Source organism: Trichosurus vulpecula, chromosome 9 (genome assembly GCF_011100635.1).
Source record: "Trichosurus vulpecula isolate mTriVul1 chromosome 9, mTriVul1.pri, whole genome shotgun sequence".
Lineage (NCBI taxonomy): Eukaryota > Metazoa > Chordata > Mammalia > Diprotodontia > Phalangeridae > Trichosurus > Trichosurus vulpecula.
This window is the reverse complement of record NC_050581.1, coordinates 77,109,163-77,137,035: the sequence shown is the minus strand read 5'-3', so window position 1 is coordinate 77,137,035 and position 27,873 is coordinate 77,109,163. Positions and strand designations below refer to the sequence as shown.

Here is a 27,873-nt window from a genome sequence, read left to right as displayed (position 1 = left end):
GGCAGGGCCAAGCACAATCCAGATATTGTGAGTGGGAGCAGAGCCTAGGCTGCAGCATGGAGGGACAGAGCAGCGGACCTGGGGCTCAGGGGCAAGGGCCCTTCAAGGTGAGTGTCTTCTACCCCTTTACCACTGAACTCCCAAAGGGTAAAATGAGTAATATGATGCCCCTTATCTGGGGAGCAGCTCCTTTATTAGGCTCAGGGCAATCTGTGCTGTGCACATTATAGATTTGTGGAGGTATATGTTTGCATATTCTTGGATATATCTCTACTGTTAGAGCCTAGTAATTGTTTTAAGAGTTTCCTTTCCTAGCTCTATTTATATCAGGGACCTGATTTAGAATTCCCCTGCAAAATGCAGCAGGGTGGGAGGGTGGGGAGGAGGAAAGAAAGTGCTAGCTTTGACATTGCCTTGCATGGCCTTCTCCAGGTGAGCTCCAAACTGCCCATAGGGTTACACTGGCCAGTCCTGGGCCTGGCACTGCTGCTGCTGTTGCTGGCTTTGGCTGGGGCTGTGGTTGGTGGGCTCCTTGGCTTGGCACACAGCCCTGCTGAGGTAAGTCCCTGCCTCCAGCTGCCCCCTACCCTAAGCGTAAGGGGCATGAGAGGGAGCCTTCCCTGGGAAAGTTGGTGGCTCAGGCTCTTAAATCCCACACCAGGTGGTCTGGATCCCACTCTCTTCCATAGTTCAACCCATACCTAAGGCTGTGTGTTCAGATGGGAACTAGAACTACTGGGTTGTGAATCTCTTGCCTGCTTCTAGTTTGTCTGAAACTAGCTTTCCCTATCCATGCCTGGATGAGATGGATGTGGACACTAAATGTAGGGGAGCATCCCTGGAACTTGGGGACTCCTCTATTTTGTCCATACCCTCCCTTCTGAACTCACCCACTGTCCATAGCCTATGCTGCAGGCCGTTCGATGGACATTCTCGAATCCTTCTACTTCCTGGCCCAATCAGACAGCCACAGTGGACCTGGCCCAGGATACAGTGACCTATGTGGTGACCCCACCTCAGAACAACCACAGCTGGGCCGTGCTATTTGACAGCCACAACGTGAGTCAACCTCCCTTACCTAGGTTAGGTATGACTTGGATAGGTAAGGGTAACACACTTCAAGCCAGTCATCCACCCACTTTCCAGGTCTATAAAATTGGAATGTTGTCTCTCTAGTCCCCGGGCTTGGAATGGGGAGGTGCTGTGAGCCCCCCAGAGGTTTGGGGGATTGTCTTTCCCCAAACACCTGTACCACTGCCCCCAGGGTTACGTGTGTTATCGCCCTGGGGAACAAAGGTCCTGCTTTCTGCGGAGGATGGAGACCTGGGACCGAGAAACCCTAAAGCTGGTCCTCAACACCTCTCAGGTGAGGGACCTTGCTCACCATGTAGTGTTCTTCCGGAGTTCAGCTGGCTGCCCCGCATACCCCTGTGATTCAGTTACAGTGGTGTAAGGGCTGGGAGGAAGGAGACAAAGGGCCCCTGTTTCCTGACCCCCCAGTGACTGATGACTGTCCCTCTGCCATGTTGGGAGGGCAGAGGGACTAGGGTTCTGGTTTCAGGGGAACAGAGGACTCTTATCTTCCCTCGGCTGTGTCTGATGATAGATACCCTGGGTTTTCTTACAGGGACAATGGGTAGGGTAGGGCTAGGGTGGACTGAGAGACTTCCTGCCCCCTCCCTTTCTCAATAATGAGGGGACAGTGACAGTAGAGAGCATCCAGATGGATGAAGGGGGTTGGGAGGTAGGGGTGTCCCTGGCTCCAGGAAATCCCTGACTACAGCTCCCCTTGCTCCATTAACAAGATTAACATGTATGGGGGGGGGGGTCTTCCCTCCAACTTGAGATGAGGTTAGAGAAGCTGTGGAAAAATGTGGGCACTGTTAGAGGGAATCCCCCATTTCTGGCCCCCTCAGATCGTTCCACCTTCAGTGTTATTCAGGTCCTTCTGCCCACAATGCTAATTTCTCCTTCAGGCTGATTGGCCACTGGGTCCCAACAAAGACACCAGATATACTCAAGAGTTTTTGGGGGTGCTAGCGGGGCATGAAGTGGACCCTGCTCTGGTAGGAGGACCAGTCCAGAACCTCTGTGACCAACTCCCCATCTACTGGGTGCAAAGGGCAGAAGGTGAGTAAATTCCTAAAGGCATCCAGGAGATGGAACACTCAGGAGAAACAGATGAAAGGAGATAGATATGCCAAAAGAATGTCCCCAGCCCTCTGGTCCTTCTCTTCTTCCTCACTAGCAGGGCCCAGGGGGGAATGGAGGGAGGGCAATGGAATAGGAACTGTATGGTGGGGAAAGGGGGTGTATCTGGTGGAAACAGAAATGCCTGGGTCAGAGATGGGATCTTAGATTTTCATGTCTCAATTTGGGGGATATTTAATTTTGGACATTTTCTTTACAGGTTCACGGAAACAGAGATTAATTTATCTCTGCATTGATATTTGTTTTCCAAACAACATCTGTGTGTCTGTCTGCTTTTATTATCTTCCTGATTAGGAATAGCCTTAGGCCTAGGCACCCTGGGTGATTCTCTTTGCCCTGCCTGCTCCAGCCTGTCCGTGGTCACTGCAGGAATCAGGGACTGAAGCAGGGACATAATCCCCCCAGGTCCATGGGTGGGGCAGCCAAGTGGGCTGTAGGCCAGGTGTCAAAGTTTCTCTCTGGAAACCAGGGGTTTCTCTGTTAATACAGGAGGTGCCGGGGAGCGCTTGGTCTTAGTCCTGAATAAAATGATTACAAATGTCCTGATCCTGTGCTGACTCGGTGGCTTGGTCATGTCCTATCCCAGCCTTTGGGATTTTGCAGGCTCTTCCCGGGATCAGGAGCCAACCCCACGCCCTTCTATCCTACAGAAGCAGTATCTGGCAAGGTGCCTCCATCCCTGCTTTAGGTGCGACCAGAGCTCCTAAGCCTGTCATCTCTAAGCAGCCACGCTCTGGACCTGTTGTCTCAGGTCTCCAAGGCCTAGTCCACCCCCTTTCTGTTTTCCAGCAGCTCAGCTGGACTGGGCACCACCTGGGTTTACTCCTTCCACACCAAACTCTCTGTACAGCAGGCCAAGAGTTATGTTAGGTTTAAGGATGACGTTGAGGGTCAGGGCCTGAAGAGAACTGCTTCACTTTTGAAGCTGATGAGGCTGTGTGCACAGGCACCAGATGCAACTGGCTTTTTAATGTCCAACTCTTCTCTGCCTAAGAGATATCTTTGTATATATGTACATACACATATAAAGGGAATGTCCTGGCCATGCAGGAAGCCCCCTGGTGGAACCCAATAGCCCTAAACTGCCCTACAACTAGCCAGTGGGAGGCTCAGTCCCAAGGTCCCTTTTCTCTTCCCCCAGTTCCACTCCTGTGAACTGTTCTCCAGTGCCCTCAGACCAAGAAGGGATAGAGACAGTATTCTGCTCTGAGCTGAAGCTGAGACTTTCCAAGGTCAGAAAAGCCCAATATCTTTGCCTAGCACTGCAGTCTTGAGCAGCTCTTGTTCCCTGAAGGCCCAAGGGCAGAAAGGAGGCTTTCAGGCTAGCCCAGGACACTGTCATTGAATGCCAGGCAGACTACAGCCTTCTGGTGTCCACCATACTCTCTCTTGATCTCTCCTGTATCCACGCACCACAGCCGTGCTAAATTGTCGGAGGAGGCTGGAGATAAAGAGGAAAAGAGGTCCCATTACTGGGAGAAGGTTCTTCCCAAAGGAAACTAGAATACTGCTGTCACTTCCCTCCCCTCCTTGCCCACAATGGATGTGTCCTGTCCTCTGGGCCATGGTCCCTCTAATAGGAGCTGCCACTAAAGGCATTAGTCTAGCCCTTCACACTCCCCACTCAGAGGCTGGCAGGCTAGGCTTTATTTACTAAGGCCAATGTTAGGATTTTGAAGCCCTAGCTTTCTGGGACACCACAACCTTATCTCAGGGCAAACTCATGGCTGGCTCAGAAAGCTGGGCTTTATGCTGTCTGGTTTCTAAGTCTAGAGGGAATGGGCCCAAGGCCCCAAGGAGCACCCTACCTGTTACAATGTACTGAGAGTCTCCAGAAAAGGCGCAGTCCCACATCCAGCCTCTCGAAGTCTCCCCAGGATTGTTGCTCTTGATGCTTAGCTCGGTCATCAAAGAGAAATTGGAGGTCCTCCAGATTTTGCATGTTTGGTCTGCTGAGCAGGTGGCCAAGAGCCTATGGGAAAGCGAGAGCTCCTTAGTGCTCTACCAGGGGACCCAGACCAAACCACCAGGCCTGCCCTATGGCTGACTGGACACCTTGGCTCACACCTCACAGGACTCTTCCCAGTTCAGCTGTCTTTACTCGACTGAGCATACCAGGCTGACAGCGGTGGTGTCAAATAGAAATGGGGGCCACTAAACCCTACATAAGGATCCCTCCGGGCCACAGACTGACTTAGAAAATGACACATTAACATTATCTATATTCTATTGGATATTTTGTTAAACATTTCCCAATTACATTTTAATGGTTTGACACTTGGGAGGATGGGACCCTCAGAATGCTTGTTTGACACCTCTGTCTTAAATGACAGAGAGTATGAAGTACTGGGGAAGGGGAAAATCTGATGAAGAAGAGGACCAATGGCCAACCTGTTCCCTATGACAGGATCTCAAGGCATCCCTAAGACACAGGAGCTCAGCCTGGAAGCACCATACTTCTTGCAGAGACCCACACTGCATATATATATATATGTTCCTCCTAAGAGATAACTGAGATCTCTATATAGTGTTTTATGGCTTCGAAGTGCTTCATTTGACAGATTATGTAACTGTGGCTTAGAGAATTTAAATGGTTTGCTCAAGGCTCATGGGAAGCCAAACCAGGCCACAAGGCTGAGAGCCTGCCTATACCTACACTCTCATCTTCTGTTCCCCAGAGATGGCTCTCCAGGTGGTTTACTGGGAAAGGAAAGGGTGAACATTACTGGAATTTCTGAGCAGTCCCTGCCCAATGCTCACATTTCCCCTTTAGAAAATCTGATAGATGATCATCTAGCTTCTGCTTGCATACTTAAGAGTGATAGGGAACTCACTATGTCTCAATGTAGCCACAGGCATTTCTTCCTTATAGATGAGCTCAAATGTATCTCCCTCAAACTTCTATCCATTAGTCCCTATACTCATCCCTGAAACCACCCTTCCACACAACAGCCCTTCAGATCATTGAAGGTAGTAATTATAGGTCCTCCTAATCCTTTTCTTCTTTAGGCTACACATTTCCAGTTCCTAAGGCATGATGCTGCCTTCATCCTGGTTATTCTTCTCAGGACACATTCCAGTTCATCCATGCCCCTCTTAAAATATGGAGTCCCACCCTGCAAACCACACCCCAGATATGGTCTGGCACAGTTCAGCAGGACTATGACCTCCCTCACTCAGGATACTCCATTTCTATTAGGACTGCCTCACGTCACAGTCACTTTTCTTTGGCTGCCACATCACACTACTGACTCAGGCTGACCTTATAGTCACTATGAACTAGCTAACCATGTCTTCCCATCCTATATCTGTGCAGCTGATTTTCTGAACCTAATTAAGCACAAGACTACTTTTATCTTTGTTTTTCAACCACCTTTGATTCTGCCCATCACGACCCTCTGATATCCTGATTCCGTTATCCAACTTGTAAGTTACCCCTCCCTGCACTATGTCACATGCAGATCTGATGAGCATGCAATCTATACCTTCATCCAAGATTGCACCAAAAATAAAACTGCCCAAAGACAGAACCCTGTGGCACGCCCCGACAGATGTCCCAGCAGGTTGACACCAATCACAGGATTACAGGATTTTGAGCTGGATAGGGATTAACTCAAATTTATGAAATTCCAGATAGCCTGGAATGATGGGCCAGGCTGGAATGTCTTTAGTAAATGCTATTTACAAATCTTAAATGTACCATACAAATAGGAGTTGAGCTGTGAGTTGTTTGTGGAGCATATCAGATTTAAGCTGACTCTGTAGTCTCAAGAAAGTCCAGTCATTTGTCCAAGGTCACACAGCTAATCAGTACCTAAGCCAGGATCTTAACCCAATTCTCCTGACTGCAGTTTCAATGTTCTTTCATCTGTACCATATGGTTCTGCCACAGGATGTCTTCATGGGCTGCCCCAAGTGGAAGCTGTCTCTCCCTGCTATCAGGTATCAGAGCACTCTCACTGTGGTCCTTGGCACAGCCTGCTTTGCACTGTCCTTATTAACATGCATGTCTTACTTGAGCTCCAGTGAATATAGAAGGTACTTAGTGAGATAAACCAGTCCCTGGACTCAGTGGACCACAATGCCACCTTACGGCAGTACCCTGTGAGTTATACTTTTGCATCCTATCCCCCAGGATACTGTGAAAGAACGCCAGAGGCCCTGTGTTTATTGGGCCTTGGCCTGATTCCCTCAGCTAGTGGTCCTGTTCTGCACTCACGTTGAGTCTGGGCTGAACCGACACTGCAGGGCGTATCTTGTATGAGCTGGAATTTTGGTTTTGGGAATCAGCTGAGTCACTTCTTCTCCAATGCCTCCAGTCAAGTTCCAAACATAACAGTTTCCCTACAAAATCAAAGTGAGAGAGAGAGGTTGAGGGGAAATTCTGAAGTTACTTCCCCCCATGGGCTTGAAGGTCTTAGTCCTCTGAGGTCTGCCTCAAGTTGGCCATCCCAGGATAGGGGCTGAATGTCAACACGTGAATAGGAGGCAAGGCAAAGGCCAGTACTATCTCAGCCCAAAGCTCTGTGGTACTGAAGAGGGAGCCCTGAGCACCTGAAGCTGAGGTAGTTACTTCCAAAAGGTGTGCCCACAAGTGGGGCATGAGCCTCTGGGAGCCAGGCCAGGTGTGGCCGTGTGGAGAGGTCTGGAATAGAAGTGCTGGCTTGGAATAGGAAGGATGGGGAGCCATTCTGACCTGGGCAGGGTTTGGTCAGGCTAAGGGCATGCAAATTCATTGGCAGAGGCCTTCAGTGAGAAGTCTCTCTAAGGAGACCGCAGACTAAGGGGGTAGACTCTGGAGTTGTTGGTAGGAATGGATGATAGGGCTTCAGAGATTACTCCTTTTCTTTTCTTGCTGAAGGAGCTTGGGGTTTTCCCCTCTGCACAGCGACCACAGGCCTGGGCCCACAGAGAAGTTTGGTAGCTATGCAAACGGTAGGCAGGAGTCCCTAAGTGGGGAAAAAACCAAAAGGTTCTTACTGTACTGTTGACAGCTGCCATGTAACTGGCATCAGGGTCAATGTGAACTGAGTTCACGGAGACCTCAGGCTCAGGAATCAGCTGCTCGTTGTGGTCAGTTTTCAGGTCCCAGATGTGGATAGCGCCGCTTTGGTCACCCACAATCAGTTCAGCCTGCATGGATGGCAGGATCAGTTGCTGATGCCCCCCAAAAGACCCGAGGGTAGACCTCTGGCCTCCCATGCCCAAACTCCAGTGGAAGGGCACTTCTGACATCTAAAGGACTGAATCAATGGTCTGGACTTTATTGCCCTGCACAGGGGTTGGCTTGAGTTTCAGCCTGATTTTTGGTGCTGCTTTCACTGTTTGGTGCAAAGCTTTCTGACCAGAGCATGCTGCCATGGCTCATTCCAGAGGCTTGGTGCTCTTGAATCTAACTCTGTGTCTCCACTTTTACTCTCCTTCACTTACTGATGTCCCCAAAAGGAAAATGTGAATCAAGAGATGGAAGTCATTAAAAGGGAAAAGCAGCAGATCTGCTCAACATGTGACTCTCACACCTGCTCTGTCCCAGTCACTCCTGTTTAGCCACACTCTTGATAGTCTGACCCCAAGAAGCAGGTATAGACAAATGAACACCTACCCACCTGCCTCCTCAGAAAAGCTCCCTGTAACTTCCTTCTGCCTAGAAAAGACTCAGACTCACATATACCCAACAAAGCCCATTTCCAAGGGGAAACACCTCCAGAGATCAGCCCACTGCAGGCAAGCGTGCCAGGCCCAGAGAGAGCTCAGTTGTGGTGGCTGCCACGGACAGAGGAGGCTGCTGGCTGGGGTAGGGATGGGAAGTAGGCAGACAGGAAAGCAGGTTACCTGGTTGGGGTGCAGACACACACAGTTAATGGGCGCATTCACTTGGAAAATTCGCTGGCACTGGAGATTCCGTGACCTGGCATTAAGTACAAACTCAGATTGGTGCTTGGGGCAGTGCCAATGTACCAGCTTATCTTGGAGATGAGAGTCACTCTGGCTCCTTACCCTGAGTTGCCAGAAAACCCAGGCCCCTGGGAATGATCAGCAGCCCCAGAAGGCCTGTCATTGGGGAACTAGGTTCTGGGAGTATGGCAGCTCCCTGCTAAGCTTGCAGCTCCAGGTCTGACACTCTATGGAGGAACAGGTGTTTCTCACTTCTGCTTATAGGATCTAAGCAGGTGAGCCCTCAACAATACTGTTTGAGACACAGGAAGAATCTCTATGATGTGTTTCTCGGATTCCCGGGACAAGGGCTGAGCTGGGCTCAGCCCTCATCCTGTTTTCCCGGAGCAGGTTGAATCATTCTCATTTCCTTACTCCTCATCCTACACCAGACCCTCTTTGGTCTCCCATTACCCAGACACAGGCAGGTGTTCCCCTGGGCCCTGGGTTGGCACCTGAGGTCCCAGATCCTGGCCATGCTGTCCTCTCCTCCTGTGTACATCCAGCGGCCATCCTCATGGAAGCCCACAGAGGTGATATTCTTGCTCACTCCATCATAGTTGATAACAGGGTTGGGGTTATTGGAATTGAGATCATACATCCGGATGTGCTGGTAACCTGAGGGGCACAAGTGCAGTCTTACTAGTTACCCTCTCACCCTCCAGGGTGAGAGACAGACTTCCCTTCAGGAGTCGTGGGCAGGCATGAGAGAAAGCCAGGCTGGTGGCAACGAATCCCTGAAGAAAAATGACTGACAGCATGATCTACCTAGGGTGGGACAGAAGGCAGGCACCAACACATCTCTCCTCATACCCTAGCCCTGAACGGAGAGGAAATGACAAAAGATATCCCTCTAAAAGCTTCAAGGCTTTATGCTAAGTCACTGATTCCCTAGGGGACCTTCCCTCACTCTGTCCCAGAGCATCCACACCTCTCCATCTTACCATATTAAGAGGAATCAGCATGAAAAATGGTTTTGCTGTGCCTACCGTCTGACCAGCTGGGTGGCAAGGACAGGATTCCAGAGGTGGCAGAGCTTCCTGTATGAAGTTCTTGGCACTGGTATTTCCCCTCTCGCTCATCTCAGTAGTAGAACCAGTGACAAATCTTTGAAATGCCTAGCTCCCTAGCCCTTGGGAGGGACTGCTCCATGTTATAACCCATCGCCCACCTCTGCTGTGCCAATATTATGACTACATTGGGGTTTGCAGGGCCTGTCATTTTCGGGCCCTGGTCTTGCTTGGTGCCAAAGATCTGTAATTGGTGCTAATCCAGGACACTCCCTCATCCCATCAGGTCCAGTGTGGGTACCTGCGGCCGCAATCATGCTTCTGTCTGGGGTGATCTCCAGGGCATTCACTTGCTAGGTGGTTAGGTTAAGGTGATTGAGGACAGAGCTAGGAGCAGAACAAAAGATGCTATCATAACATTTCTCTGCTACTCAGACTGCTCATTTAGCTACTCAGAAAACCAGACTGTGACAAGACAAAGGGCAGAAGCCTCAGGCCTGGGACAGATGGGGAGGCAGAGCATGAAGAACCACACATCCACTAGATAGGGCTCTCAGGGCCCGAAGCAGTAAGGCCAAACTGCTTAGCCAGGCATTCGAGACCTCCTTAACTTAACTTTGCCTTCCCTCTCCAACTCTTCTCCCTCCTCCGGCTCCCCTCCTGCCCCTCTATCTTTACCCATGCTCTTCTCACCTTCCTCCCTCCTCAGTCTCTTCAAATCTTTCAAGGCCCAATTCCAATCCCATTTCCTACAGGAAGCCTTCCTTGTCCAATTACTATAGTCCTCACCCGTCTCTCGAGAGGCAATGTAGGGGAATAGAAGGGGCACTGGATACTTAGCACAATATCTGGCACACAGCAGGTGCTCAATAAATGTTTACTGATGGAGACTAAGTCAATTCTAGCATTGGCTCTGCCATTAGCTTGATGTATCTCTCTGGACAAGTTACTTCCCCTCACTGGGCCTCAGTTTTCTTCTCTGTAAAATGAGAGGGTTGGACTGCATGGTTCCCTAAGATTCCCACACAAATTAAGACTGAAAGGCTCCTAGATATTGAGCTGGAAGGCATCTCACTTGGCATTGAGCCCATTTTATCAATGAGGAAATTGTGGCACAGGGAGGTTGAGTGGCCTGCCTAGTCACATGGCTCACCAATGTCTAAGGCAATCTTCAATCTCACATCTTCCTGGCTCTGAGTCCACACATAGCTGCCTCGATCACACACTGACAGTGAGCACTCCCTGAGGTGGGAATGGTGTTCAGTCATCCTCTCACTCCTACAGCACCCCCTATCCCATGCTAGCTGATCTGGCTTTGGAGCTCAAGCTCTGGGGAACAATGGCCCCTATTCCACAGGCCAGGCCTGAGTCTCCAAACCACTCCAAAGGATACTGAGTCTTGGTGCTGCACTGTGCGGGTACATATCCCACTGTGTGCCTGCCAGAAGCGTACGGTGTGGTCATAGCCGGCTGTGGCGAGGATGACGGGGTCACTGCCCACAGTGCCCTGGGAGGTGTTCATGATTAGAGGTTTGTGGAAGGTGACCGCCCACAGGAGAGGGCCCTGGAGCTGACGTGAGATGGCTCACTCTGCAGATTCCTAAGCGTGCCTCAAGGTGAGTTACTTAACTGACTGGAGCCTCGGAGGCTTCCTCATCTGGAAAACGGAGATAAAGACCAATCACAATACCTACCTCACAGGAAAGTTACGAGGAAAATACTTGGTAAACTCTGAAACCCTCCAGATCCATATCTACTGATCCTCTCCCACTACAAGCTCTCTCTTATCTTCATAACCTTGGTTACTATCTTCAACTCATCCTTCACATCGGATCAGTTACAAAATTCCACCAATTTCATTTCTGCAATACCTGTGTCCCTGTCACCAGGTGCACCAGCAGGAGAGGCCTTCTTTAGTGCCCACTTAACACACTGCAATAGGCCTTCCTTGCATCCATTCTCTCCCCTCTCCAATCCATGTCAAAGCGCCAGAATCATTTTTCTCACACAAAAACAATGTCACTTGTCATGTCAAAAATATCCGGGGGTTCCCTATTGCCTACCAAAGTTTTGAATTTTTATTTTTTCTAATCTTGAACTTAACAAATACAAAAGAAAATAAAAATTTCCGTGTGTGTGTATGTGTGTGTGTGTATATTAGAACACACACACACACACACACACACACACACACATAGTGTATATATACTACGGTATATAGTAGAAGATGAAACTGTGGATCTCTATTATGTAGTTTGCTTTTCTTTTAAAGTATACGATAAATTCAACACAGAACTTTCAAAGCCGTACTGTTTGTAATTCCTTCTGTCTTTCCTTGTTTTCTTCTGTGCGTTTTTTTCAGTATCCATAAAGCTCTATTTCATTATTGGTAGGTGGTGTCAATAGGCAACCAAATATATTTAAATGACTTATGGGTGACTGTACTACTGTAGCATTGATAACTAGATAGATCATCAACTTAATCAGAAACCAGCAAGTCACATCTAAATATTTAAAGTATAGCTCTTATTTAGATCATTTCTTATTTAAATCATCCACAGGTTTTTTTCAGTTGTACTAAGGCTCTGACTCTAAGGTGAGCCCCAGCCTGTGGCCTTCAGCATTTCTTTTTGATCAGGGCAAACAATGTAAGCTTCACACAAGGCCTCAGGGTCTGTCTGAGCGTAGCCAACTTCAGTGAAACTAGCACCAGCGACTTGTGCAGAAATAGAAGCAACAGGATCCATCTGATACTAGCTGCGATGCCAAAGTGGGTACAAGAAGGACATGATGTCCAAGTTAGGTTTAGAGAAGTATTAAGATCATCACATGCTTTCTGATGAATTTTGTTGCTGTCTGGTTGTCTCAGCCGCGTCCAACTCTTTGCGACCCTATTTGGGGTTTTCTTGGCAAAGATACTGGAATATCTTGCTATTTCTTTCTCTAGCTCATTTTCCTGATGAAGAAGCTGAGGCAAACAGGGTTAAGTGACTTGCCCAGGGTCACACAGCTAATAAGTGTCTGAGGCTGGATTTGCACTCAGGAAGATGTCTTCCTGACTCCACGTCCGGCACTCTATCCACTGAGCCACCTAGCTGCCCACTTCTGATGAAAAGAACCTCTAAATTCTGTTCCATCATGGACATTAGTATGCAGCTGGAAGGATCTAGCCCCATAATCCCCTGCAAAGTTATTCCTAGTCAACTTTGAATTGGCACTTTTAAAGGTCATCTGGTGACCAGCAAGCTTCTTAAATAATAAAAAACAGCTGACGTGGGATTTGCTGGTCTAGCCAAACCAAAGTTACTGTTGTGGCCAAAGCTTACACATTGCTGTTTGCAAGCAAACTCTATTTAAGTGCTTTTCTTTCTTTCCTGAGTTTGATGAGAAGGTAGTGTCAGATGTCAACCTCAAACCTTGGTAAATCTGATCTGCTAGGGAGATTTCAGCTCTAAGTAGTTAGCAACGTTCCACTGTTCTGTGAAAATCAGACCAGATTCACATCATTTCTATTTGCTTCACAAAGTCCCCTTAAGTTCACAGTGCTTGTATTAGATGGACCAGATAATAAGAATTCCATTCCTCTGAAAGACTTGTTTTCACATCTATCCCAAATTAAATCCTTTGCTGAAAATATTTCTGGCAGTCTTGACAAGTTTAGCATATAATGGAACTACCAAGGACAACATGGAAAAGCCCCAGAAAGGAGTGATCTGGGGGTCGTGTAAGAGTCACTTGACACAGTTGGGCCTCTTTCTTCTGTGTCCCGTCCCCCGCAAAAAAGTTTCAATGACCTTCTTTTTTGGCAATCCCATTCCTAACCTTCTTCTTCCAGGCAACCTCTCCTCCTCAATTTAGGGGGGAAAAAAGAAAACAAAACCCCTGTTAATAAATATGCATAATTAAGCAAAACAAAGTCCTACATTGGCCATGTTCAAAAATGTATGTCTCATTCTGCATTTTGTGAACATCAGCTCTCTATTAGGAAGTGAATAACAGGCTTCATCACTGGTAACCTGGAATTGTTTTCACTCATAAGCATTAAGTCTTTCAAAGTTATTTTCTTCATAATATTATTATTGTATAATTTGTTCTCTTGATTCTGCTCATTTTATTCTGTATCAGTTCATACAAATCTTCCCAGGTTTCTCTGACATCATCTCTTTTGTCATTTCTTATGATATAATATTCTATTACATTCATATGTCATGATTTGTACAGCAACTCCCCAATTGATGGGCATCCCCTTAGTTTCCTGTTCTTTGCCACCAAAAAAAGAGCTGCTACAAATATTTTTGTACATATGGGCCTCTTTCTTTGATTTCTTTGGGATACAGGCCTAGGAGCGTTATCACTATGTCAGTGGTTTAGTAGCAGTTCAGCACAGTTTAGTGACTTTTGCGGCACAGTTCCAAATTGCTTTCCAGAACAGCGAGATCAATTCACAGCTCTACCAACAGTGCATTAATGTGCCTGTTTCCCCACAGCTCCTCCAAGAACGCCATTTTCTTTTCCACCTTTGCCAATTTTTTTTACACACTGTTGTTGATAGCTTAGATTTCTTCCTCTGAAAACTGCCCACTCATATCTGACAATTTATCTATGAGGGGAAAACTCTTGGTCTTATAAATCTGTATATCTTGAGTGAGACCTTCCTCCTAAATACAGTTCAAACTCTTTAGTCTAGCATTCAAGGCACTCTATAATATAGTGCACCTGACCCCTTCAGATGCATATTACTCCCCACCAAACACTCAAAAATTTAGTCAAAATGAACTTATCTTTACCCCTTGTACACATCCTGAACTCCCTCACCTTTTTGCCTTTGTTTATACTCTTCCCTAGGCTGGAATTGTCTTCCCCTTCTTTCTTCTTATCCATCCTTTAAAGTACAATTCAAATAATAAATATATCCTATATCTTCCTGATCAGTAACAGCCTTCCTTCCCAGAACTCATACTGCATTTTGTTTCAGAATTCTCTAACGCACTGTATTATGGCTATCTTTGTGTCTTACTAGAGTGTGGCTTATCTAAATTTTGTTGTCTCACACTTAGTCAAGTTCGTTACATGAAGGGATCTCTAGAAGCCACCTCTTAGCGGTACTGTTGCTGCTGTGATGGGTGAGAGGTTCCTCATCTGATAGCTTCAAAATTCCCTCCCATCATGATATGTGACCCAGGAAGGTACATGGATGGCATGTGGTTCCACTCCAGAAAGTAACAACCATTGGAAGTCTAAGCTCCATGCCAGAGATTGTATCTCATTTATCTTTGTCCCCCTGCATCCAACGTAGTGCTTTGTACATACTCAATTACTTCTGAGAGTCATGATTTCGTTTGTGTGTAAGCTCTTCCACCGAGGCAAACAGTAACCATTCTATGCATTAGCAGACAGCTTTAGTGAGTTGTTGTAGTCAAAAATATTCATCATATTCAATTCGATAAACATTTATTAAATGCTTACTATGTGTAAGTTCTTCTGCTAGGTACTAGGAATACAAAGAGAAAAACCAAACCAGATCCTGCCTCTGGTAAGCTTACATTCTACTGGAGTGGGGAGTGTATGTGTGTGTGGGGGGGCGGGGTTACAACATGGGCACACAGAAGTAAATACTCAGTGATATGAGGGAGAGAGCACTTATACCTGGCAGAATGAGGGAAGACTGCAGAGGAGGAAGTAGCTAAGGAAGATAAGGACTCTGAAAGGCAGGGATGAGGACATGGAGAAATGAAGAAACAGCTAGCAGTTCACTTTGGCTGAGATGGAGAATGCATGCAATAAGACTGAAAACATTGGCTAGAGTCAGAGCATGAAGAGCCTTCACCACCAGGAGTTTGTATCTTCTTCTCATAGAGGGCCCCTGAAGATTTCTGAGCAGGGGAGTGCCCTGGTCAGGCCTGTGCCTCAGCAAGACTACTCTGGCAGCTGTGTGGAAGGTGGAGTAGAAAGGGCAGAGGTTAGAATCAGGAGACCGGTTAGGAGACTATTACAATGACCCAGGCAGGATCTACCAACTGTATGCAGAGAAGTTGATGGACACAAGAGAAGGCCTGGAGGTAGAATGAAAAGGATCACAGGATCACAGCTTTAGAAGGAGAGGGACTTCAAAAGCCATCTTTACAGATGAGCAAACCAAGACCCCTGGTGGTTAAGTGACTTGCCCAAAATTGGAGACACAGTAAGTAAGCTTCATAGATGAAATTTTAACACGCATTCTCTGATTCAAGAGCCAGGGTGCTTTCCACTGAAAGACAACGCCTATCAGCACTTGGCAAAGGGTTAGATATGCAGTGTGAAGAAGAGGAACAAGATTGTAAACATTGGTACCAGCAGTAGGAAAGCCCTCATAAGAAAAAGAGAAGTTCAATCTACCAAAGGATGCTCAAGACTTATGTAAACACAATTACAAAACACTCTTGTTGGGAGGGATATTCAATGCTGATTAGTTGGGCCACATCAATATGACAACATTGATATACTACCCAAACGAACTTACATAATTAGGGTTACACCCAACTATCAAGGAGATACTTTACAGAGTTAGGCAAAATAGTAACAAAATTAATTGGGAGGGGTAAAAGGCCTAGAATATCAAGGAAAATAATGAAAAAATCGGAAAGAAGGGAGAATAGCAATTCTGGAACTCAATTTTGGTCATAAGCATCAAACCATTTGGAAGCGGTGATGAGATAGAAAAGTTGATTAATGGGATGGACTACCTAAGGAAGAATCAGAAACTATCAAAGTCAGTAACAGTGTTCCATAAACCTAAGCATGCAGATTACTTTAGGTTGCTTGGTGATCCAGCAGCTACGGCACTCTCGGTGCCAGGAAGCTCTGAATTGGAATCCTGCCTTGGACACTTACCAGCTGTGCAACTGTGTAGGTAATTTAAAAGTTACTTTATTTGTAAAAAGGAGGTCATAATAGCATCTTCCTCAAAGGGTTGTCATGAGGATCAGATGAGATAACGCGTGTGAAGTACTGTGCAAAGTTTACATCATTGTTTAAATGCCAGCAAGGATTATTATTACCACTTGGAGAAACAACTCCCTAATTGACAAAAGTTGCTAAACAAAACAACTGGAAGGTAGTTGGGCAGAAATTAGGTTTACGTCACAAACCCACAATAATGTCCAAATGGACACAGCACTTGAATGTTAAAAGTCACGTCATAAATTTTTTTAAAGAAACAGATCAGGTACCTTTCATCGCACTAACTAAGGGAAGAGTTCTTAACCAAATAAGGGTCAGAGAGGATCACAAAAGATGAATTTTTATTACACAAAATTAAAAAGCTTTTGTACAAACAAAATTAATGCATCTAGGATGAGAAGGGAAGCTATTGATTGGGTTAAAAAAAACTGCATCTAATATCGCTTATTAGGGTCTGATACCTAAACTAACATAAATGTGTTACGGTCAAGAACTATTTCCTAACAGGTAAATGGTTAAAGGACACAAACAGTTCTCAAAAGAACTGCAAACTATTAACAACCACATGAACAATTACTCCAAATTACTACTAATAAGAGAAATGCAAATTGAAACAACTCTGAAGTTTCATCTCACTGGCACACTGGCAAAGATGACAAAAGAAAGGGAACAGTCAATATTGGAGGGACTGTGGGAAGCCAGGAACACTAATACATTGTTGAATGAGGAATAAATTGGTCTAATTGTCCTGGAAAGGAATTTGGAATTATTCTAAGAACATGAATAAAACATGCACACCCTTTAAGCCAGACAGCCTACTGCTGTACATAACATCCAAAGGAGGAAGGAACACCAAAATATTTAGAGCATCACATTTTGTAGTTGAAAAGAACTGCAAACAAAGTAGATAGCCATCGACTGGAGAATGGCTAAACAAATGGTTATATGAGTGTAGTGGAATATTATTGTGCCCAAGGAAGTATGGGAAGACTTACATGAACTGATGTCAAGTGGACAAAGCAGAACTAGGAAAACAACATAGACAATAACTACAACAAGGCAAATGAAAAGAACAACAAAACCACTGAAACTGAATGCGGCAAAATTGTAACAATCAAGCTTAGCCCCCAAGAAGAGACATGACAAGGAGCCTCTCTCTCTCCCTTCTTTGCAAAGGCAGCAGGTTATGGGTACTGAACACTACAAATAATGCCAGACTGTTTCAGTTTGCTTGCTAATTTTGTGGAAGTTTTTCCCCCCTCTTTTTAATCTTTGTTATATAGTATACCTCTCTAGGACAGGGAGAGAGGAGTGATAGATACATTGGGATAATAGGTCAGGTAAAAACTAAATATACCAATTAATATTTATTTAAAAGAAAATGAATCCAATGAAATTGAATGCTGGGTAATCATAGTGAGCAAGTTTGGCCAAGTGAAGAAGAAATGAGAAAAAGGACTTCTTTTCTTTCTTTGCACAGGTAGGACAACATGGGTATGGAAATTGATTCCACTGATGTGTTGGTAAACTGATTTTTTTTCTTCCTTTTTTATTTTTTGTTACAAAGGATTGCTTCTTGGGGAGGATACTAGGGAAGGATGTATTCAGAAACAAAGGTCATATAGAAACAAAAGGTAGCAATGGAATTTTTTTTTAAAGAAATAAGGAAATTTAGAAGAAGAGTACAATTAGGAGAAGGAAGATAATCAATTCTGCTTTGGCCATGTTCAATTTGAGATGCCAGCAGGATATCCCAATGCAAGTAGACAGCAGGAAGCTGGGATAGAGTTCAAAAGAGATATCAAAGTTAAATATCTGGGAAGTCATCTGTACAGAGTTGATGACTGAATATGTTGAGCAGAAGGGCGAGCATAGGGAAAGAAGACGACCAAGAACTAAATGATACCCACGCTTAGGAGGTAGGAAATGCACTACAAGAATCTTAACAAATGCTTGTTAAATTGAGTGATCTAGAAAAGGAAACTGATCAGTTTGGTAGCTGTGAGAACCAGGAGAGAACTTTGTTACAGAAATCCAGGGAAACACAAGTATTCCTACTAGCCTTGTCCCTCTCTTCTCGAGGAATTTAGTATCTGACTGAACGAGATCATCGACTCCTATGCTATGGAAAACAAGGAAGGAGAAGGGAGTAAGTGGGGCTATGATGTCAAAAAATGCTGAGGAGGTCAAATACCTGAGGAGGTCCTGAGGAGGACGATTTGATAGTTAAGAGATCACTCACTGATAACCTTGGAAATAATAGTTTCAGTAAAAGGTTGCTTGTGAAGTCAGAGGCAAAGAGCTGAAAAGGAGTAGAGTTGAGGAAATGAGTATAGATGTCTTTTTCTAGGAGTTTATATTTAAAAGGAGAATACAGAGTGAAAGCTTGAAGGGGTGGCAGCATCCACTGAAGCTTTTAAGAATGGGGGAAAAATGGGCATGTTTGTGAGAAGCAAGAGGGGAGCCAATATTTAGGAAAGACTGATGATGAGAGAGAGGAGTGTAGAAGGGTAAGTTCCCAGAAGAAACAAGGAGAGATTGATGATGAGAGAGAAGAAGTATAGGAGAAGGGGTAAGTTCCCAGAAGAGACAAAAAGAGATGGACATAAATAGAAAAAACTGGCCTTTACAAAGTTAAGCACCCCCTCTTCCTAAGGGACTAGAGCAAAGAAGGCGAGAATGGGAGGAAACAAGGTAGAGGGGTTTGTTGATGTAACCCAGGGAAGAAGCCCATGTGGTTTTCTCTTCCCTCTAGAATCAGATACAAAGTCCTCTGTTTGGCACTTAGAAGCCTTCACAGGAGGGGTCCAGATTTATTACATATGACTCCTTATCATGCATTCTGTTGCTAGTGGCCCTCCTCTAAAAGACAGCCCATCTCTCTCCCATCTGTGACTTTGCATGGGCTATCCCCTCCTCATCTCCACCTTTTTGGATCCCTAGCTTCCTTGTAAGCTTGGTCAAGCATTTCCTATGACATGAAGCTTTTCCCAGAGCTCTCTTGTGCCTCTTGTCTACTCCCAGGAAATTACCTTGGATTTATTTTGTATATATTTTAAATGCACGTATATGTGTACATGGCACCTGGGATAAATTATATGCTTAATAAAAGCTGATTAAGTGATAAGAGAGACTGCAGTGGACAGTTTTTTGTATAAAACAGGAGCTGGGGTCCTCTCCTAAAAAGGACAGGGGAAAGGACAGCTTAAGGAGGAAAGAGAAGTTTGGGACAGCTTCAATGGGGAACGCAACCTCACATCCATCAGGAAAGAATAAAAGGATTCCTATGCAGCAGTGAGGGCCCAGCAGAGATTAGGTAACATAAATCTGCCATAGACCCACGTGGTGGTTGTATAATTTCCTCTACCGACATTTAGCTGCAAATTAAGCAAAAGTAACACAGGAAGGTGACAATAACCCAACGCTGAAATTTGACAAGTCATGAGTGGCAACAGGTCAGGAAGGCAAGGGATTCAAACAGAAAGGACAGCATATAGTTGAACTGGCTAACTGTATAGTTGAGATTTCAAAGGTAGAAAGTGAAGGAAAGAATCAGTGATGGGCTGAAAGAATAGGGAGAGGCAGGGAGGTTCAGAGGTCACAGTGAAGGCAAAGAACAGATTTAGGAGGAATGAAACAAAAATAGAGATGACAGAATAACAAGAAATTATTATCAGAGTAGCAGAGTAGTAGTATCATGGGTTAAAGTGAGAGTGAGAGAATACCTACTTTGGTGAACGGCAGAGGTAAAAAAATGTAAGTCAAGTGAGTTGAAGAGGTGGATGAAATACAAGGCCAATGTGTTTGATGAGAGAGAAACGTGTTTATTAAAATATCCAAGTATGAAGGAAGGGGTTGGAATGGACTAGGGTATTGAATTCCTTGAGAAAGGAAGAATTAGCTGGAGACTAGTAAATACATGCAGCAAGGATCTGCACAAAGTGACATAGATGGATTAAGTTCATCTTAAAGGAGGAAAGTCTGACAATTAAAGGCAGTGGAGGGAAGGTCTAGAAGTAATATTAAGGAGCAAAAAATATCCCTACACTTCTTGTGTCCCACTCTGTTAGGATACGTGAGAGAAGCTTTCAGAGTTCTAATATCCTCTGGGTGTAGCCAGGATCCTACAAGTACAAGATGATGGAAAATATGTGGGAGGAAGGGTTCAGAGTGAAGGAAACTGTTAGCACAGGGGTTCTAGGGAGCATAATACAAATGGAGAGCAGAGGATTAGGACCAGGAAGGGGTAGGGCTGAGGTGAAGGGGCTAGAGCTAGGGAGGGGAGTTTTTGCTTTAGCAGACAGTGGTTTTGATTCTGGAGAGGAAGAGATGGAAGTTTGTTAGACAAAGGATGGGGGAAGCTTCCACTCTAGCTTCCTGTGATTACAAAGGACAACATCAGACTCTTCTTGGTCTTCAAACACCAGGGAAGAATGGGGCTGAGAAGGAAAAGAGATCAGGTTAGGCATCTGAGTCAGTAAATACCTGGTGCTTGAGTCCCCAGGTGAATTCATACTTGGTGCCAATTCCTTTGCAGCACTCCAAGATAACAGATGATGAACATCCAGAAGATAATCTGCTTGTGGACAACACACTTGCTTTCTGTCTGACCCACTGTCTGTGGCCCTGGTGGTGAGAGGTCAGGATTTTGGGTGTATGATACTTCAGAGGCCTAAGATAGTGTTGCTTTTCTCAGATGAAGGAGAAGGGAGGTTCCCTACACAAGGATAAATCCAGATCCAAGTGGCCGGTTGTGAAAGTGTGGATGGCTCAATGAAAACATGTCCTCCTTTCTGGGAATGCTGATTGAAATACCTATAAGGTGCCTTTCTGCTCTATAAACCCATAATCCAAATGAAAGGAAAATGCAAAATCTGGTTAAGAACAGCTGATCCCTGCCAATGGCAGCCATCCATAAGCAAGGAGAGTGACCAATAAACAAATACCAGTCATAGTGCCCACTGCCTTTGCTTAGTTTGGACCACTTAAAAAACATACTCAACACCCACAGAAGGTAGGATGGTTAAATGAGGATAGGTGAGAAATCACAAATCAAATCTGCCATGGGGTGGCCAATTTCACGTATTTAAGTGCGTATCAGATACAAAGCACTGTGCTGGGTACTAGAGATGGAAAAGATGTGAGACAGTCTCTGGTCCTAATGGGTTTCCATTCTAGAGAGTGATTAAAAAGGACACAGAAAGAAATAAAAGGTAATCTGAGAAGAAGGGAGAACACTCTAACAGCTGGGAGAATGAAGGAAGGCTTCTTAGAGGGTGTTGAACTAAGTTGAACTTTGAAGGATCATGAAAAGCCAGGGGGAGGAAAGAATGCTTTCCAAACAAGGGGAAATGACCTGTGAAAGGACATGGAGAGGAGAGATGGAATTTTGTGTTGCAATGTTATAGATTAGTCCAGCTTGGCTCAAATGTAGCTATATGAAGGAGAGTAATGTATAATAAGCCTGGTTGGAGCTGGATGGCATAGAGCTTTAAAAGTCAGGTTGAGAAGTTTCTCTATTATTCTAAAGTCAACAGGGAGTCACTGAAGATGTGTGAACCCAGGACATGGTCAGATCTATGCCTCAGACAGCCATATGGAAGATGGACCAGGGAGGGGAGAGGCTGTAGGTGGGGGGACCAATTAGGAGGCTGACAGAATAATCCAGGTAAGAGGTGATGAGAGCCTAAACTAGGGTGGTGTCCCTGAGATGAATATGAAATATGAAGTGATATGGAGGTTAAATTGACTAGGTCTTGGCAACTGATAGTTGAGGAGAAATCAAGGATGCCTCTAAGGTTCTGAACCTAGATTACTGGAAAGCTGGTGCCTCAACAAAACTAGGGAAGGTGTGATGTTTTAGGTGCTTGATGGCTCAGAGGGCAGAGGTGCTTTTCTCAGATGTTGTGGTGAAGCATGATGAAATATTCACTTCTCGTGGGTGAATAGAAGGATGAGAAGGATGAATCCAAGTTAAGATGACCTGCTGTGAACGTATGCATGGCTCAAAACAAACACATCCACTTTCCTGGGAAGGCTGCTTGACATACCTAAGAGGATCAAGAATATAAATGGCATCACCTTGAACATGCTGAATTTGAGATGCTAAGAGGACAGCGAGATGGCGATGGTCAGAGGAGAGATTAGGGCTACATATATAAACCTGGGAATGCCCTGTTTTGAGATGACAGTCAGACACATGGGAACCAATGAGATCACCAAAACAGACAGAAAAGAAGAGGTCCCAGCACATAGCATTGAGGTGCTCTGCTTATGTCGAGCACGAGGTAGGAGGATCTAGTGAAGAAAATTGAGAAGGGCAGGTCAGAGAGGAGAAAACGTCTGGGGGCGTGGGGCGCTGACTGCATCAAACAAGATGGGGACTCAGAAAACACCATAGCAATAGACAATTAGGAAATCGACTTGTTCAAGAGCAATTTCAGCAGAGGGTGGATTCAGAAGCTAGACCACAAGTGGTTGACAAGTGAGTAGGGAGGTGAAGAAATGGAGGAAAAATGAAAGAAGGTTTCTTGAGGCCGGGGAAGACGTAGGCATATGGCCTTGGAGAACCTGGGGACACCCCCGTGCCGGGCTTAGGTATCAGAGGAGAACTTAAGATGAGGCTTTACACATTTCCTCATTTGTAAAATGAGTGTTGAACAAGAAGTCCTCTATAATGAGGGTTGTACTACATTCGGCAGTTTCCTATTACCTCTAGGATAAAACAGAAACTGGCTTTTCAGGCTCTCCACAATCTAGCTTTGAGCTACTTTTACATTATCACTCCTTGTAGAAGGAGCAACATCCCAACTCTTGTACCCATACAAGTTAGACTAGATTTTCCTTAAAAAGGATTGAGGCTGAGGAGGGCTTTAGGGCTTGGGATGGGAGTGGGAACTGCATGTATTCAGTGGGTCGAGGTGGTGGTAGGCTGTGAACACAGATTTGTGAGATACTGGGAACTTTTCTGAGGCCGCTGTGCCTATGTATAAAGGAACCTGAGGAGCAATACCAAGTTAGACACAAATTACCCGCTTCAATTCCTTTACTATGGAGTCTGTTCATTCTCAGCAGAGCACTGCAAATACATATTGATGCTGCTAAATGTAAATAGTGGTTAGAGGAGAATTTTCCAAATGAGTTTATAAAATTTACTATGGAACAGGAAAAGAGAAAGGGAAGAAAATAACACAAGTCAGGTGGTGGGGTCAAATAAAACAAAAAAAGAAGAGAGTACTGCAAAAGGTTTTCTAGAGCAATGAAGAAATACCTAACAAGGGTATGCAGCCTTGCAACTTCTGAAATTGACCTTTTTAAGCACAAAGATTTTTGCTCAGAAACTTCCCTGAGGTGTCTCAGGAAATCCTCGTTTGGGGAGACTTTACAGATAATGCTATTGACAGAATGCAAAAGGGGCCTGGACTGTGGTGGACAGTGACAGCAATGAGCATCTTAGAGAACTAAAAGAATGATTTTCATAATCTGTATTTAGAGAAGGAAAGAGAAATCCCATTTAAAATAACTGTAGACAATATAAAATACTTGGGCTACCCGTCCAGACAAACCCAGGAATTATATGAACACAATTACAAAACACTTTTCACACAAATAAAGTTACATCTGAACAAATGGAAAAATATTAATTGCTCATGGGTAGGCTGAGCCAATATAATAAAATGACAATTCTACCTAAATTAATCTACTTATTCAGTGCCATACCAAACTACAAAAAAATTATTTTGCAGTGCTAGAAAAAGTCATAACAAAATTAATCTGGAAGAACCAAAGGTCAAGAATATCCAGGGAATTAATGAAAAAAAAAAAGTGAAGGAAGGTGGCCTGGGCATAGTAGATCTCAATCTGTATTATAAAGCAGTAATCATCAAAACTATCTGGTACTGACTAAGAAAGAGTGGTGGATCAGTGGAATGGAATAGTTACACAAGACTTAGGAGTAAATGACCATAGTATTCTAGTGTTTGATAAACCCAAAGGCCTCAGCTTTTGGGACAAGAACTCGCTATCTGACAAAAACTGCTGGGAAAACTGGAAAGTGGTATTGTAGAAAGTAGGCAGAAACCAACATCTTACACCACGTACTAAGATAAAATCAAAATGGGTACATCATTTAAACATAGAGGATGAGACCATAAGCAAATTAAGAGGGCAAGGCATAGTTTACCTGTCAGACCTATAGAGAAGGAAAGAATTTATGACCAAACAAGAGATAGAGAGTATTACTAGATGTAAAGTGGACAATTTTGATTATATTAAATTAAAAAGAGTTTTGCACAAATAAAAACCAATGCAAAACAAAACTAAGATTAGAAGGAAAGCAAAAAACTGGGAAACAATTTTTACAGCATGTAAATTGAAATGGAACATCTGATTCTCTAATGTATAGAGAACTGAGTCAAATTTATAAGAATACAAGTCATTCCCCAATTGCTAAATGGTCAAGGATGTGAACAGGCAGTTTTCAGGGAAAGAAATCAAAACTATCTATAGTCATATAGAAATGCTCTAAATCACTACTGATTAGTGAAATGCTGATTAAAACAACTCTGAGGTACTACCTCAGATCTATCAGATTGCCTAATATGACATAAAAGGAAAATTATAAATGTTGGAGGTGATGTAGGAAAATTGGGACACTAATATACTAGTAGTGAAGTTGTGATCTGATCCAATCATTCTGGAGAACAATTTGGAACTACCCTCAAAGGGCTATAAAATTGTGTACACCCTTTGATCCAGCAATATCACTGCTAGATCTATATCCCAAAGAGATTTTTTAAAAAGGCGGGAAATGACCCAACTGTACAAAAATATTTACAGCTGCTCTTTTTGTAGTGGCAAAAAATTAGAGACTGACTGGGAATTGGCTGGGGAATGGTTGAATGAGTTGTGGCATATAATTGTAATGTAATACTACTGTGCTATGAGAAATGTTGAGCAGGCTAATTTCAGAAAAACCTGGAAAGACTTAAATATGAACTGATGCAAAATGAAGTGAACATGACAAGGAGAACATTGTACCCAGTTAACAGCAATACTGTACGATGATCAACTGTGAATGACTTAGCTATTCTCAGCAACACAGTGATCCAAGACAATTCCAAAGGACTCATGATGAAAAATGCCATCCACCTCCCGAGAAAGAACTGAGGGAGTCTGAATGCAGATCAAAGCATACTATTTTTCTTTCTCTGTATTTTTTTTCCTTTGGCTCTCTGTCTTCTTTCACAACATAACTAATATGGTAATATGTTTTACATTACTGAACATGTATAATCTTTATCAAATTGCTTACTGTCTCAGGTGAGGAAGGGAGAGAGAAAATTTGAAACTCAAAATTGTAAACAACAAAAATGAATGTTGAAAATTGTCTTTACATGTAATTAGGGAAAAATTAAATACCATTTTTTAAAAAAATCTGTCTTTAGTGACCTAATTATAGATGATAAAACCAAAGAAAGGCCTTTAATAAATATCTATCTGTGTGTGCCTATATGCATATATATTAATATATGTGTGCATATATAGACATATATATCCCACAGTATCCTTTATTTTTGGCTTTTCAATGTTCTGTACAAGGTTGATTGATTTTTTTAAACTGACAAAATCTAATAAACATGGCGGGGAAATGCATCATACTTATGCATGAAAGAGATTTAATCAAATATGAAATTTTGATCAAATCATTAAACAAAATTTGAAACCATCCTTGAAATTTGATGTGCTAAAAGAACCAAAGGCTCAGGCTGATGAACTGGCTTCCCCATTGCCTGAGTACAAAACAGCCAGGAGGAACTTCAGGTGCTCTCTATAACTGGCTGGTGGAAAATGAGTGACAACTCAGATGAGAGCTTCATTCAGTTGAATCAAGTAGGGACGTCTTCAATGCTTAATTTTATTCGATATTCTGCTGCTATGGAAGGACAGGAACACACACCTACTATGTGCCAGGTACTATGCTAAGTACTTTTTACAAATATCATCTCAGTTGAACCTCACAACAAACCTGGGAGGTAGGTGCTATTATTATCCTCATTTTATAGTTGAGGGAACTGAGAAAATGAGAAATCAAGTGACTTGCCCTGGGTCACACAGCCAGTTAGTGTCTGAGGCCATATTTGAATTTAGATCTTCCTGACTCCAGACCCAGCTTTCTATCCATTCTGCCAATTGCTCTGAGCGGTTTTTTTCCTTGTCTCTACAGTACTTGGTTTAGCACATAGTAGGTGCTTAATAAATGTTAACTGTCCCATTTTGTTTTAATATTGAACCTGAACTACAGTTCTGACTTAAGTCTGGCCCAGCCTAGAACACTGCTATCACACACACTGCTTCAATCATATTGGACTACTAGCTATTTTTCCAAAATGACAGTTCATCTCCAGTGTCCAGGTTTACAGACGCTGTTACCCAACCCTGTTAACATGCTTCTTTCGAATCTCCAGTCTCAGAATCTTTAAGCCCCTAGCGGCCAAGCTAAGCCAAGACTTCATTTAAACAGGTTAGAGAGACCTATTTAGATAGATGGCATGACAAACAGTTCCCATACATCGAGCCTTTCCACTATGTGTTCTGTGCTCCCTGACTCTATGAAGGCAGAGGTAGGTCTTGGATGTCAGCACTGCAGGAAATAGGTACTTAACAGTCCAACACAGTAATAAGCACCTACTGGGTGCAACACATTATGCTAAGTGCTGCCTATACAAATACTCATTGCAACAACCATCCATTAAGCTTCTACAATGTGCAAGGGACTGCGCCAGGACCTACAGAAAATGGCCCAGGTCCTGCCTTGAGAGGGCCTGAAATCTACAAGGTTTTTGTTATTGTTTTTAAAAGAGATACAAAGTATGACAAGTGTTTACATGCATAAATCTTTGTTGAATGAATGAGGCCGTTCCTGAAGCACCTCTTCTGGCTTTCAGGAGCCCAGGTTCCAAAAGGTCGGACTCCCCTCTCAAAGGAGAAAGAGGATGTCCCCTTTTCACCCACCCAGAGCACAAGGGACTAAGGAGGTAGGAGGGACCCCTGCTGTCAGCCCTGCAGCCCGCATTGGGGCCACAAGGGGGCAGCCACCGCCTGCCAGGCCAGGGAGTGGCGCAGTAATGCGAAGCGCAGGCGCATGGCCTGGAGGGCGGGGGCGCGGGGCGCGATGCAGAGGAAGGGAGGGACGGCCGCCAGGATTAAGCCTACGCCGCCTCCGCGGCCGCCGCCGCCATGGCGCATGCTCAGCTTAATACAGCTGAACCGGCGGGGCGAAGGGTTTTAGGGTCGTGAGTCACTTTAGCTCGGTCCCAGGTCCGTGGAGCTGCGCTAGCCGCCTAAACCTTCCCCCCCTGCCCCATACGCCGCTCAGTCTGCCTCCCGAGCCCCCTGCCGCAGGGACCCAGGCACCGTACCTCACTCACACAAGGATCCCCACTCCACCAGGGCTCAGGACGGCTGTAAGAGTCGGAACGAATCGATGGGCAGCGAACCTGAGCGTGGAGTCATCGATTGGATTCTTTTAGCTGTAGGGCGAAACCATAGGAAAGGAGGGGAAGGGAAACGGGATGAGACCATTGCTCGGCGTAGTGGGGGGAACTTTTCGTCTTTTTAGGAGCCCCTGGGACTGTCCCTTCTGCATCTCGATTGCATATTGCAGGCAATCATCCAGGCCTTCTGGCCCAGTCTAATTACCTTTTTCTCAGTCCTCATCCTCCTCGACCTTTCTGCCACATATGATAGTGCTGACCACCCTCCCCTGGGTGGCCATACA

The 27,873-nt window shown here is 44.6% G+C and overlaps 2 protein-coding genes and 1 pseudogene across 3 annotated transcripts; 1 reads left to right on the top strand and 2 right to left on the bottom strand.

Annotated features, from left to right (window-relative positions):
- Positions 1 to 56: 56 nt before the first annotated feature.
- Positions 57 to 2,505, top strand: BRICD5 (BRICHOS domain containing 5). Its single transcript, XM_036739289.1, has 6 exons — positions 57 to 107; positions 433 to 558; positions 904 to 1,059; positions 1,265 to 1,366; positions 1,977 to 2,130; positions 2,411 to 2,505. The coding sequence occupies exons 1-6, from the start codon at positions 57 to 59 to the stop codon at positions 2,503 to 2,505; spliced, it is 684 nt and encodes a 227-aa protein (XP_036595184.1).
- MLST8 (MTOR associated protein, LST8 homolog) lies at positions 2,370 to 27,578 on the bottom strand. 2 transcript variants are annotated; one of them, XM_036739287.1, is made up of 9 exons: positions 27,515 to 27,578; positions 10,549 to 10,812; positions 9,457 to 9,508; positions 8,601 to 8,763; positions 8,044 to 8,119; positions 7,192 to 7,344; positions 6,431 to 6,555; positions 4,020 to 4,183; positions 2,370 to 3,652 (listed from the first exon to the last, which is right to left on the bottom strand). In XM_036739287.1, the coding sequence occupies exons 2-9, from the start codon at positions 10,675 to 10,677 to the stop codon at positions 3,534 to 3,536; spliced, it is 981 nt and encodes a 326-aa protein (XP_036595182.1). In that variant the 5' UTR covers positions 10,678 to 10,812; positions 27,515 to 27,578; the 3' UTR covers positions 2,370 to 3,533. The 2 variants fall into 2 exon arrangements, with proteins under 2 accessions (XP_036595182.1, XP_036595183.1); XM_036739288.1 differs by lacking the exons at positions 9,457 to 9,508; positions 10,549 to 10,812 and having other exon boundaries at positions 27,515 to 27,566.
- Positions 11,773 to 12,735, bottom strand: LOC118832160 (annotated as a pseudogene).
- Positions 27,579 to 27,873: the final 295 nt, after the last annotated feature.